Here is a 14,115-nt window from a genome sequence, read left to right on the forward strand (position 1 = left end):
CTTCTTGTGCCAAGATGCCCACTGTGCCTACTTTCTTGGACACCTCAGGAGTGTGTGATCGGTGTTGGAGGCCAGACGTAAAACAGAAAGACAGAAGCATTGCCACTCTCAGCACAAGCCTCTTTGCTTGTGCTGTAAATTACATATTTATTTTGTTAGCCTGAGATAGATGAATATTTTCACACACAAAGGTGCCCTGCTAAAATCAGGATAAGTGATATTAATGTCCTATGGTCAGTATTATTGAACCTCGAAAGCAATAAACTTTATGCGTCAATAAATATTACATTTGCAACATAGTTAACATTCCCTTACTGTCTCTAGCACTTATTACACATTGTAACCGCAAGTCTACAATACATTATTCATATTTGGGGTGTCACCAAGTGATGGATTGCTGTAGGAGAGGCTGTCCTTTAAATAAATCAACAAATAAAAATGCAAATGTTAACATTTTCAGCCACAACTTTTCCCATCTTGAATGGGGAATGAAAATTTCACATTATACTGACAGGCAGCAGAGAGAACAATTAACAACCTACACTGTGAATGAGAAAGATGACTTTGCCACGCTGGGTTTTATCACCTGCCCATGGACCCATATGGGACTCTCCTAGGTGTTAGCACTTTCAGAGAACAAAGGAAAAACTGTCTCCCACGGCCCCTGTTCCATCCCCATCCTTTTCTGCAGGTCTTGACAATTCTTGGAATTTTGGGTAGACAGGGAAAGGGCTTTTATTCTTGTTCTTCTCAGTACTGTCAAAGGTTTCTTGGAATGAAGAATAATAGGCTTTCCTTTTGCATTAAAAGCTTATATGTAAAAGTAGTCTATAAAAATTCCTTTTCTACACTTTGAAATAAAAATAATTCAAATAATCTTGATTCCGAAATCTGGAAAGCAACCACTGTGCTTCCTTGGTAACCGATTTTCATAGTACTGAGTCTTTTTTTCAACTCTGCACTTTGTATTGCAGACCTATAATATGCCATCACGCACTTCTAAGGGTAAAATCTGGGGTGCTGCACATTGTTTTATTTAGCCAAATGCTCATTATTTAAGAAGCTTCTGAGAATCTGTATCTAGCTGATCTGCAGCATTAAGAACTAACAGAAAAAGAATCCTTTTTTTAAGGTCCGTAGATATGAGTCTTCACTGCAATTTTAACCTGGGCTTGTAAAACTCCACAAAGTTGATATGGTCATTTCAGAAAATGTGTGCTGAGGATGTTCTATAAAACCCTACTGGGGAACATTTTATTCTTCTTTTTCATGCCTCTCACGAAATTGAAGTGCAATTATCAAAAACACATTAGAGTAGTGTTAAAGATCTGATTCAAGATCTTCGCGTCAAAGATAGGAAAATTCATTCGAAAACCCAGATTGCCTTTCCTCTTACCTTAACTTCTCCATTACTATTATCCTCTGTGTTGAGTCATTTCCCAAAAGTTCTTTAAAATTAAGTCTTAAAATCTATATTTATTGGATAAGATGCTAGGATTTTAAGTGCTTAAAAAATCACATCCCCAAGGAAACACAAACATGCCCTTTTGGTGTTAATGTTTATATATTCAGTGTTAAATGTATAACATAGGAATTGGCTTATTAGACATGAGAAATTTTAATAACATATTTCTTTTCCTGACTGTAGAAAAAGCCAATCAAAGTATCAGCTCCTCAAATGTCTCTGTATAAGTAAATGTTGATAGTCATTTAACTGTAGTACAAAACCCACTATGGTTTTCAGTATCAATTGATTCAGTAAGTTAAGTGTATAGTCCAAGTGTATAACCATTTCGGGATAAATTGGGTAGGACCCGCTCCTAAACATTTTCTGATGAAAGGTAGGATTAGCTTTGTGTTTCTATGGAAACCTTGTCAATTACCATTACCAATTAAGGACAAGCATGGATAAAGGAAAGGGTTCCAGGAGTTCTACCTGGTCGTATCTAGATGCTTCCAAATAAGGGCCTCTCTCTTGAGTTGGAGACATAAGAACTGTTAAGATTTTTCACTTTTTATTAAATAACTCAGCAGAAGTTCTCACCTGGAGAATGGTAAAGCAAAGAATCCCTGAAACTCACCGGGAGCCGTCATGTTGGGATGATGATGTAGCTGGGGTTACAAGCTCCTTCTGGCTCCCTGTTGTCATAGGAGACGTGGATGCATCTTTTCGAACTTCTGCCACTGTCCCTGCATGTACAATAAAGGAACTAATTCAGGCATTCAATAAAAGAAAATGCAAGAGTCTATCATGAATAATATATCAGAGATTATAGGAATCCCCAAGCTTTAGAAGTAAGCTGTCTTCCCCTCTGAAATGCAACAATGGCAGATGGAAAACTCGGTGGGTTGTTTTGGTTTTGTAAACACCAGTGGTCCACAATATCTTGTTTTTAAAAACATGGATTTGTGCAATAACAGACTAATTAGAGATCTGGTTGGTAAACCTGATTATTAAAGTCTTGATGATTTGCGTTTAGGGTAAAGACACCCAAGAAAGTCGATTGCTTTATTTTGCTCCTTTTAACTGTCATAAGAAAAGTTCTTTCCTCTCCTTGACAAAATAGAAAATAGAAAATTTGTACCTTTAAGCCCTCCAAATTAAATTGATTCTACCCCCAAAAAACTTTCAAAGTAGGCATAAATTATGAATGCTTCTTTTAAAGAACTCAACATTGGGCTAAAACAAGTAAGATGCTCAACTCACCATTCTGGGGCTAATTTGGTTTCTGTTTCTAACAAGCAAGGTTTAGTTGGTAATTATGTTTTACTTTTGGGGGGCTAAGTAATAACACGGCATGGAAAGAAAAATCTTTTGTTTTTGTTTTATTATTACTTGTTTAATAATTTTCTCCTCTTTTTAAAAACATTTTAAACAAAAATTTCCAACTTTTCGTTTATTAAAAATATAATTGAGCTTTTTCATGTATCAAATTCTCACGATAAAGCTGGAGAGACCTTGCAGATTATCTCACCTTACTTCTTTTTTGATAGATGCTTTTTATAGGAAGAGTTCTGGCTACTGTTTAATTTTTTAAAAATGTTTTAAAAAATTTTATTGGAGTCCAGTTGACTTATAATGCTGTGTTAGTTTCTGCCAAACAGCAAAGTGCCTCAGTTGTTACCTATTCATAACTCTCCTCTTTTAGACTCTTTTCTAATAGGTCATTATGGAGGACTAAGAACAGTTCCCTGCGCTATACAGTAGGTCCTTATTAGTTATCTGTTTTATATATAGCAGTGTGTGTATGTCAATCCCAATCTCCCAATTTCTCCCTCCCCTCTGCTTCTGCTTTTCCCCCTAGTAAACCATGTTTGTTTTCTATATCTGTGACTTTATTCCTGTTTTGTAAATAAGTTCATCTGTGTCATTTTTTAAGGATTCCACATATAAGTAGTATCATATATGTGTCTTTCTCTCTCTGACTTACTTCACTCAGTAAGACAATCTCCAGGTCCATGTTGATGCAAATGGCATTATTTTTTCTTTTTTTATGGCTGAGTAATATTACGTGATCTATATGTACCATATCATATTTGTGTGTGGGTGATTTCCCACATTTACTGTATGTTTGCCTTTACCAGGCAAATGAGCTTTCCCATTTTTAATTTTCTTGTTTCTATTATAGCTATGGTCTCTTTTTGTTTTCTTTTTACCCTGCCTAGAGAAGTTTCTTTAGCATTTGTTGTAAGGCTGTTTGGTAGTGATGAATTCTCTTAGATTTTGCTTGTCTGTAAAGCTTTTGATTTCTCTGTACAATCTAAATGAATACCTTGCTGGGTAGAGTATTGTAGGTTGTAGGTTTTTCCCTCTCAACACTTTAAATAAAGCATGCCACTCTCTTCTGGCCTGCAGAGGTTCTGCTGAAAAATCAGCTTATAACCTTATAGGTATTACTTTGTATGTTATCTACCGGTTTTAATATTTTTTTCTTTGTATTTAACTTTGTTAATTTGATCAGTATGTGTCTTGGCATGTTTCCCCTTGCGTTTATACTGTGTGGGACTCTCTGAACTTCCTGGATGTGACTATTTCCTTTCCCATGTTATAATCTCTTCAAATATTTCCTTAGGCCTTTGTCTCCTGGGACCCCTATAATGCAGATGTTGGTGTGTTTAACGTTGTCCCAGAGGTCTCTGAGACTGTCCTCCTTTCTATTCCTTCTTTTTCTTTATTCTGTTCCGCAGCAGTGATTTCCACCACTCTGTCTTCCAGCTCACTTCTTTGCTCTTATGCCTCAGTTATTCTACTATTGATTCCTTCTAGTGTATTTCACATTTCAGTTATTGTGTTGTTTATCTCTATTTGTTCTTTAAATCTTCTTTTTGTTAAACATTTCTTGTACCTTGTTGGCCTGTGTCTCCATTCTTTTTCCAAGATTTTGGATCTTTATTATTATTATTTTGATGCTTTTTCAGGTAGATTGTCTATCTCCTCTTCATTTAGTTGTTCATGTAGGTTTTTATCTTGTTCCTTCGTCTGTAACTGAGACATATTTCTCTGTTGACTCGTTTTGTCTAACTTACTGTGTTTATGGTCTCCTTTCCACTGGCTGCAGAATCGTAGTGCCTCTTGCTTCTGATGTATGTCCCCTGGTGGCTGAGGTCCATCCAGGGGCTTGTGCAGGCTTCATCGTGGAAGGGACTGGTGCCCTGTGGTGGGTGGAGTTGGGTCTTGTCCTTATAGAGGGCAGAGCTGTGTCGGGAATGTGTTGGGGATGGGGTAAGCTTAGGACGACTTTAGGCAGTCTGTCTGCTGATGGGTAGGGCTGTGTTTCTGTCTTGCTGGTTGCTTGACTGGAGGCATTTTAATACTGGAACCTGCAGGTTGTTGAGTGGTTCCACATGGGGACCCCTGAGAGAGCTCACACCGATTAATACTCCCCGATGCCTCCACTAACAATGTCCTTGCCTCCACAGTGAGCTACTGTCAATCGCTGTCTCTCCAGGCGATTCTCCAAGACCCCTGGGTAGGTACAACCCAGGTTCCTATGGAGGTATTGCTTTCTGCTAGGTCCCAGTGAATGTAAAATCTTGTGTGTGCCCTCCAAGAGTGGAGTCTCTGTTTCCCCCAGCCCTGTGGAGCTCCTTTACCTAAGCCCTGCTGACCTTCAAGACTAAATGCTGGCAGTTCTTCCACCCAATTCCAGACTCTCAGACAGCCTTAGAGGGCTATTTTCACACACGTGTGTGTGTGTGTGTGTGTGTGTTTATTGCTTAGTGAGAGGGCTGTTTTTAGTATGAACATTTGCCACCTCTTTCCTCAGTGTATGCTGGCCATGATCCCCTTGATAGGGGGGTTTGGCTGGTGTGGTGACCAGAGCCTGCCCTGGATATTGAGCCGAGGGGGCTCCCCTTTGCTCTGTAGTTTCACTGCTCTGTCAGGGGCAGGGCCTGCTCCCGAGCTGCTGTAGTAGAGGCTCCAGATCTTATTCTTGCTGTGCTTCTTATCTGTGGTGCAAGGTCGGCAGGTTTGGGGCACTCCCACTGGGAGAGAAGACACTGAGAGTTCCTCTCCGGCGCTATTCATCTGTGGGGATGCTTTCTTGTGTCATTTTTCACCTGTTGTGTGAGCTCCCAAGTTACTGTGTTGCTGGCACTGCTCTCAGCCCCACTGTAACAGTGTGTATGCCAGCACTTGGCCCTGGTGTCTTATCAGGCTTTGTTTTCACCAGGCTGCCAGCATAAATCCACTCAAATCAGGTCTCAGGATTGCAGGAATCCTGGATCTGGACCCACTGCAGGCACTACAGGGGCAGCTCGGGCTCTGACTTGGTCCACTCCTGAGTGTATGTGCTGACAGGTTCCATAGCTGCTACAACCAGATCTGTCTCAGCTGTGGGGACACTTGTCCATTCAGCTGTTCCGCAGGTGCTGAGTTTATGAAGATGGTCACAGGTATTTAATCTGTGGTTCATGCAGCGGCAGGGAGAGATTTCAGACCTTCTTCCTTCCTTGCATAGTCCCTGGGGTTCAGCTTGGGTTTCAGCCTCACCTCTATGCATGGGCCACCACAGGGATCTGCTCCCCACCTGTGAGAGGGGGCAGAGGCAGCGCCTGAGGTGCACTGGCGCTTCGGTGGGAGGGGGCAGAGGTGGCAACTGGCTGGGGTATGGGTGCTCACCCAGGCAGGAGCAGGGGAGGCAGCAGCCGACTGGGACGAGGCTGTAAGCAGCGCTGCCCTTCATGCCTCACTCAGCAGTAGCGTTTCACTTCTACGGCACTCTGGGCTTCCTCCAGCAGCACTCCTGGAGTGGAGCACCTCACTCCTATCCCCTCAGGCTGTCTCCGGGCAGCCAACAGCAGTCCTGTTGTCGGGTCTGCTCTCCAAACCCCACGTTCCACCCCAGTGCCCCGTCCACACGGGGAGACACACGTCTGAGGCTGAGGAGCGCAGGGCTGCGCACAGCCCGCCTGTGAATGGCTCACTCTGTCCCGCCTGCCACAGACCGGCTGCGGCACTCTCCTCCATAACCCAAGTCCCCCGTTCTGCCTGAGCTGATCTCCCCACAGTGAGGAGGATCCCCTGGGCACAGGAACCTCTCCTCTCCTCCAGTTCCTCACCCCCTCAACCCAGACCCACAGACCCTGTCCTGCTTCCTCTCCTTTCCTTTTCTCTCTTTCATCTTTTCCTGTCCGTTCAGGCGTCCAGGGTCCTCTGCCAGTGTTCAGCAGGTGCCGTGAGAACTGCTCCATTTGTAGGTGTGTTCTTGATGCCTCTGTGGCAAGATGTGAACTCCACATCCTGTCACTCCGCCATCTTATCCTTCCCCCTCCTTCTTCTTCTTAATGTTATTTTCCACATAATATTATGTGGAATATTTTGTATATTCCAAAAATACACAAAACATTCTTGTATTTTTCTTGGAAGACTATAAGAATCTCATTCACAATTTTCTTCTGGTTCCTAGGAAACTGTTGCCCAAACCGCGGAAAGAAGTTATCTGGGAAGAGTCACTATCTCTTTGAGGAAATGGTGAATATTCAAACGATCTGAAAAGACAGCTTTGGTGTGTTAGGAATACCAGATCAGGAATACCATATGCTAACTCAGGGAATGGCAGGGTTTAGCTGTGACCTGAGAAAACCAGGCCTGCATAAGCTAAGAGTCTTACATCTGTAGAGATTAGCATCAAAATAATTACCAAGATCCTGGTATTTAAAAGCCATACTCAATACTGACTGTTCTCTATCATGTAGAGATGTGAAAAACCAGCTGGCCAAAAGCACAATTCAGACTTCTTATACACAAACCTGTGGGACCCTCAACCCAAACCAGTACTTTCTAATAGTGGACATAAACTCCATCAGTTCATACAATGCATGAGTCAGTAAATGTTTACCAAGTACTTAATGATACACAGGGGCTAGTACCAGGATTAAATTCAGGCTTAGTTTATGGAGAAGGGAAGGAAGATGTGAGTAAGAAATGAGACATTCTGAACAATCTGGTGAAGAACCATAAATAACTCAAGGCAGTAGAAAACAGTAGAAGGTATTAATAACAGCCAACAGATAACAGTGTGCTTACTATGGGCCTGTTACTGTTCTAAGCCTTTTCCATATACCATGTATTCATTTTGCTTTTTAAAAAAATTGCTTCATTGAAGTATAATTTGAACACCACAAAATGTATCCCTCTTAAGGTACAGTTTGATAAACAGTAGTAAATGTACATAGCCAGTTTTTAATATTTTTGTCATGTGTTTGTTTTTATAATTCAATTTTAAAGTATTTCATCACTCCAAAAGGTTTCCTTATACCCATTTATAGTCACTCTCTTCTCTCTGACTGTTCTGCTCATATCCCCCTCCAGCTCCATATCTATAGTTTTGCCACTTCTTAACATTACTTATGTTTATCCTTATAAAAACTCTTTGTGACATATACTATTTCTTAATATCTAATTACAGATGGGGAAAATAAACTGTAGGGGACTTAAATGACCCGCCCAAGGTCACAAAGCTAGTAAGTGACCAGCATTTGATCCCAGAGTTTTCACTATTATGCTATACTGCTGTGAAATATAATATGAAAAGTCTGAGGAATTAAGAAGTGGGAGAGATCACATCTAGCTTTAGGGTTAGGGAAGATCTGATGCAGGAGGTGGAATTTTGAAAGAAAGGAACAGGGGGCATGGAGTTCACAAAAGCATTAAATTAAAAAAACCTTATAGCTAAATATTTAATAAATTCAGGAAATAGTTCTTGAGCATCACTATGTCCTTCGCTAATCACTTTAAATCACTTCACTTGCATTATCTTACTAATCTTTATACCAGTTAGTAAATTATATTATTGTCCTCATCTTACAGATAAGGATGTGGATACTGTGAAAAGGGCAAGCAACCTGTCCAATACCACACACGGCTGGTCAGAACAAGTCTGGGCTCTGAATGCAGTTAAGGTCTATTTGATTCTGAATTGCAAACTCTCAGACAAAGACACTGTGTTAGTTGGACTCAAATCTAAAACAAAGCAGCAACAACAATTAAAAAAAATCCACACTGGTCTTTGGAGAGATTATTCTTGTAGCAGAGCTTAGAACAGAATGGAACAGAGAGAACGAAGGCGGGAAACGCAGTTCACCATGACTACAAATACTGGGTGGGATCCTGGGTGATGGAAAGGAAGAGATGGAATTTGGAAAAATGGCACTGGTCAACCTATTTGCAGGGCAGAAACAGAGACACAGACGTAGAGAATGGACTGTGGACACAGCGGGGAAGGAGAGGGTGGGACGAACTGAGAGCAGCACTGACCTACATACACTACCATGAGTGAAACAGATAGTGGGAAGCTGCTGAATAACACAGGGGGCCACCCGGGTGCTCTGTGACAGCCAAGATGGCTGGGACGGGTGGGGATGGGAAGCTGCTGAATAACACAGGGGGCCACCTGGGTGCTCTGTGACAGCCAAGATGGCTGGGACGGGTGGGGGTGGGAGGGAGGCTCCAGAGGGAGGGAGTATATATACACACACACACATACACACACACTTAAAGCTGATTAGTGCTGTTGTACGGCTGAAACCAACACAACATTGAAAAGCAATTATCCTCCAATTAAAAAAAAACACAGACTAATAATGAACATCAGAGCTTAGCCTGGCCTAGTTTAAGTGTGCTCAGAACACTGACATTAGCCTATAGCTGAGAAATATCTAAAACAAAGTCTATTTTATGATAAAGTGTTGAATATCTAAAAAAATAATAATAATAATAGGAAGAGAAACAACTGGGAGGGACTTGTGGCTGAGGCGAGGGGGAAGAAGAAATGCCTGGTAGTAATAAGAGAAATATCTTGTTAGTCACTATTACACAAAACTTGAACATTAGTCTTTTTTTCTCTGCTTTGATACTTCTTGCAAAAACTTGGTTGAGACAATTGATATTTGATAGGAAATTTTTTTAAAGAAATTTTAATAGAGTACAGAGACTTCTATATTCTTCATAAATACACAGAATTATGAGGAATCCTTCATAATTGCAGGTACAATAATGTATGTATATATGCTCATTCATTTTTCTAGGTCAAGGGACCATAGTTTTCATTAAATTCTGAAAGAGACCCCAAAAAGTTAAGAATGATTGCTGTAAGGCATAGGGCAAATTTACCTCTTTTTGTTAATTCTTTAAGCTCTATTCCTTATTAAGTTTACAGGAAACTATATATCAGCTTTTAATATTTATACCTTCTATAAAATTTGATTTAATATTAAGTATACCAACAATTACATATAGTTAATGCATATTCATAGAATGACATATCTCTCTCTAAACACACACATACACACACACAATGTACACATTTTAAAAACAAAAGTGCTGTTAAGACTATCATCCATTAGGCTGATACTTTCCACACATATGTTTATACATATGTAAATATATGTGAATATATTTATGTAAATAAACACATATATCTTTGCATACACAGATGGAATTGAATATAATGGATCATATCCTATTTATACAGAGCTGGGGATATGTCTGCTCATCCATCAATCAACATCTTATGATAAGAGAACTTCTTTGAGTTCAATGTTTAAGAAAACTCCATTTCTGGGCCTTTGTTTCATTTTGCATTTTTAAAATAGCTGAGCTATATTATAGTATTCAGTATAGTTCAAAGAATAAACAGTAAAGAAAACACCAGGGTAAGCCCTTTCTAGATCAAGAAAATGTATTGGTGGCATGCCACCTGGAAGCATCACCAATACACATCTCTAATTACAACCTCTTTTTGCCTCCAAGAGCCAGCCACTAGTCTTTTAATTACTACCTTTCTTCTTTATAGTTTTACCACTTTAGGTATGCATCCCAGAATGTGGCTTAGTTTTGATGCTTTAAAACTTTATACAAAGAGAAATATATATATATATTTCTCTCTGAGACTTCTTTTGCTCAACATTATGTCTGTGAGATAAGTCTGTGTTGATGGTTTACATACCTGCAGTCTGCTTCCTTTGCTACACAGTATTCCATTGCATGCATTTATGACTTCTTATCTCCTTTGCGATTGATGGGCATTTGGAGTGTTTCTGGTTTGGGGCTATTTTGAAGAACGCTGCTGTGACAGAGGCTGCTAGTTATCCACCACAATGCACACAGCTAGACTGTATTCCCTGCTCTCCCTTGTAACTATGGATGGTCACATGGAAAACTAGTGGACACTGCTGGTGCCACTTCAGGCCTATTAAAAATCTCGAAACCTCTCATATGTAGTTTTTCATACCCCTACTCATCCTCGTTGACTTTCTATGGTGGGGCTAACAGTTTCTTACACAAACTCTTTTAGGAAACAAAGGGAGAAAAGACTTTCTGACTTATTTAAAAAGAAAATTGTGGTAAAAAACATATTTACCATTTTAACGTGTACAATTGGGGGCTTCCCAGGTGGTGCTAGTGGTAAAAAACCTCCCTGCCGAAGCAGGAGACAAAAGAGACGTGGGTTTGATCCTTGGGTCAGGAGGATCCCCTGGAGAAGGGCATGACAACCCACTCCAGTATTCTTACCTGGAGAATCCCATGGACAGAGGAGCCTGGTGGGCTATGGTCAATGGGGGTCACAAAAAGTCAGACACAACATAAGCGACTTAGCATGCATGCAAGCAACGTGTACAATTCACTGGCATTAGGTGCATTATAAGAATGTTGTGTAACCACTGCAATGCTCTAGTTCCACAACTTTTCACTACTATAAATGGAAACCCTGTACCAAGTAAGCAGTCATTCTCCATTTTCCCTTCCCCCACACCCCCTGGGAACCACTTAATGTCCTTTGTCTATTTTGGGTAGTTATATAAATAGAATCATATAACATGATTCCATCAACATGGTCTTTTGTGTCTGACTACTTTCACTGAGCAAGATGTCACTGAGGTATATCCACACTGTAGCATGGATAAGAAGTTTATTCTTTCCTATGGTTAAATTATATTCTACTATATGGATTTTTTGCATTTTGTTTCATCTGTTCATGGACATTTGGGTTCCTCCCACCTTTTGCATATTATGAATAGAGTTGTTATGATAACATGTGTGTAAGATTTGCTTGAAAGCATTTGAGTGGAACTGACAAGTTTTGTGGTAATTCTGTGTTCATGTATTGAAGAATTATCAAAGTGTTTTCTACAATGCTCCTCAATTTTAAAGTCCTAGCAGCAATGTATGAGGGTTCTGATTTCTCTACATGCTTTCTAACTTTTTCTTGGCATGTGTAGAAAATACATTTATTATTTTAATTTTTGGGGCATCTTGGGTATCTCAGCTGGTAAAGAATCTGCCTGCAATGCAGAAGACCCCAGTCTGATCCCTGGGTGAGGAAGTTGCTCTGGAGAAGGGATTGGCTACCCACTCAAGTATTTTTGGGCTTCCCTAGTGGCTCAGATGGTAAAGAATCCACCTGCAATGAGGGAGACCTGGGTTCAATCCCTGGGTTGGGAAGAGGGCATGGCAACCCACTCCAGTATTCTTGTCTGGAGGAGCCTGGAGGGCTACACTCCATGGGGTTGCAAGGAGTTAGAAAAGACTGAGCAACTGAACACACAGCACATTTTAATTTTTGATTTCTTGACTATTCTTTTTACTGGAGTACAGTTGCTTTACCCTGCTGTGTCAGTTTCTGCTGTACAGCACAGGGAATCAGCCATGTGTATACATATATTTGGTGTTTCCTTGGTGGCTCAGATGGTAAAGAATCTGCCTGCAATGGAGGAGACCCAGGTTCAATCCCTGGGTTGGGAAGATCCCCTGGAGAAAGGAATGGCTATCCATTCCAGTATTCTTGCCTGGAGAATTCCATGGACAGAGGAGCCTGGCGGGCTATGGGGTCCAGTCTATGGGGTCGCAAAGAGTTGGAGATGACTGAGCAACAAACACTTTCACTTTTCTTATATAAATTGCCTCTTTTGGATTTCCTTCCCATTTGGGTCACCACCGAGCACTGAGTAGAGTTCCCTGTGCTGCACAGTAGGTCCTCATTAGGTATCTATTTTACACATAGTAATGTATATATGTAAGTTCCAATCTCCCAATTCATCCCATCCATCTCCTTTCCCCCTTGGTATCCATACATTAGTTCTCTATGTCTGTGTCTCTATTTCTGCTTTGCAAATAAGATCACCTTTATCATTTTTCTAGACTTTATATATATACATTACTATACAACATTTTTTTTTTCTGACTTACATCACTCTGTATGACAATCTCTAGGTCAATCTATGTTTCTGTAAATGACACAAATGCATTCCTTTTTATGGCTGAGTAATATTTCATTATATATATGTACCACATTTTCTTCCTTTTTTTTAAACTAGAGAGTAATTTCTCCACAATGGTGTATTGGTTTCTGCTGCACAACACCATGTATCAGCCATAAACATATATGTATGTATATATACATATATCCCTTCCCTCTTGAACCTCTCCTCTCCCAATTCCACCCCTCTAGGTCATCACAGAGTGCCAGGCTGGCTGAGCTCCCTGTGCCACACAGTAGCTTCCCATTCCACTCCAGACATGGTAGTATATAATGTCAATGCTATTCCCTCGATTTGTCCCACCCTCTCCTTCCCCCACTGTGTTCAGAAGACTCTCCTCTACGCCTGTATCTCTATTCCTGTCCTGAAGTATGTTCATCAGTACCACTTTTCTAGATTCCATATATATGGACTAACATACAATATTTGTTTTTCTCTTTGGTTCACCCACCTCATTTCAACAGACTCCTATCTGTTCTTTTTTATGGCTGAGTAACATTCCACTGTGTGTGTGTATATATATATATATATATATCTCAACTTCTTTATCTTTTCATCTGTTGATGGACATCTAGATTGCTTCCATGTCCTGGTTATTGTAAATAGTGCTTCAATGAACACTGGGGTACATGGGCCTTTTTCAATTATGGTTTTTTCAGGGCATATGCCCAGTAGTCAGAGAAGGCAATGGCACTCCACTCCAGTACTCTTGCCTGGAAAATCCCATGGATGGAGGAGCCTGGTAGGCTGTAGTCCATGGGGTCGCTAAGAGTCGGACACGACTGAGTGACTTTACTTTCTCTTTTCACTTTCATGCATTGGAGAAGGAAATGGCAACCCACTCCAGTGTTCTTGCCTGGAGAATCCCAGGGACGGGGGAGCCTGGTGGGCTGCCGTCTAAGGGGTCGCACAGAGTTGGACATGACTGAAATGGCTTAGCATAGCATGCCAAGTAGTGGGATTGCTGGGTAATATGGTAGCTTTATTCCTAGTTTTTAAACGTAATCTCCATACTGTTCTCCACATTGGTTGTATCAATTTACATTTCCACCAACAGTGCAAGGGGGTTCCCTTTTCACCACACCCTCTCCAGCATCTATAATTTGTAGAATTTTTTTTTAATTTAATTTAATTTTATTTTTAAACTTTACATAATTGTATTAGTTTTGCCAAATATCAATTTGTAGAATTTTGATAATGGTCATTCTGACTGGTGGGAGTTACTACCTCATTGCAATTTTGATTTGCATTTCTCTAATAATGAGCAGTGTTGAGCATCTTTTCATGTGTTTATTGGCCATATGTATGTCTTCTTTGGAGAAATGTCTGTTTAGGTCTTCTGCCCATTTTTTG

At 40.5% G+C, this 14,115-nt stretch overlaps 1 protein-coding gene across 4 annotated transcripts in view; it reads right to left on the reverse strand.

Annotated features, from left to right (window-relative positions):
• KIAA1328 (KIAA1328 ortholog) overlaps positions 1-14,115 on the reverse strand; it is a 416,288-nt gene that overhangs the window by 57,408 nt on the left and 344,765 nt on the right. For all 4 annotated transcript variants that reach the window (XM_070361544.1, XM_070361543.1, XM_070361547.1 and 1 more), the window contains one exon: positions 2,082-2,190. In XM_070361544.1, coding sequence (XP_070217645.1) covers positions 2,082-2,190 — 109 coding nt within the window. The remainder of the gene's footprint in view (positions 1-2,081; positions 2,191-14,115) is intronic.

The sequence above is a fragment of the Bos mutus genome, chromosome 24, assembly GCF_027580195.1.
Source record: "Bos mutus isolate GX-2022 chromosome 24, NWIPB_WYAK_1.1, whole genome shotgun sequence".
Taxonomy (NCBI): Eukaryota; Metazoa; Chordata; class Mammalia; order Artiodactyla; family Bovidae; genus Bos; species Bos mutus.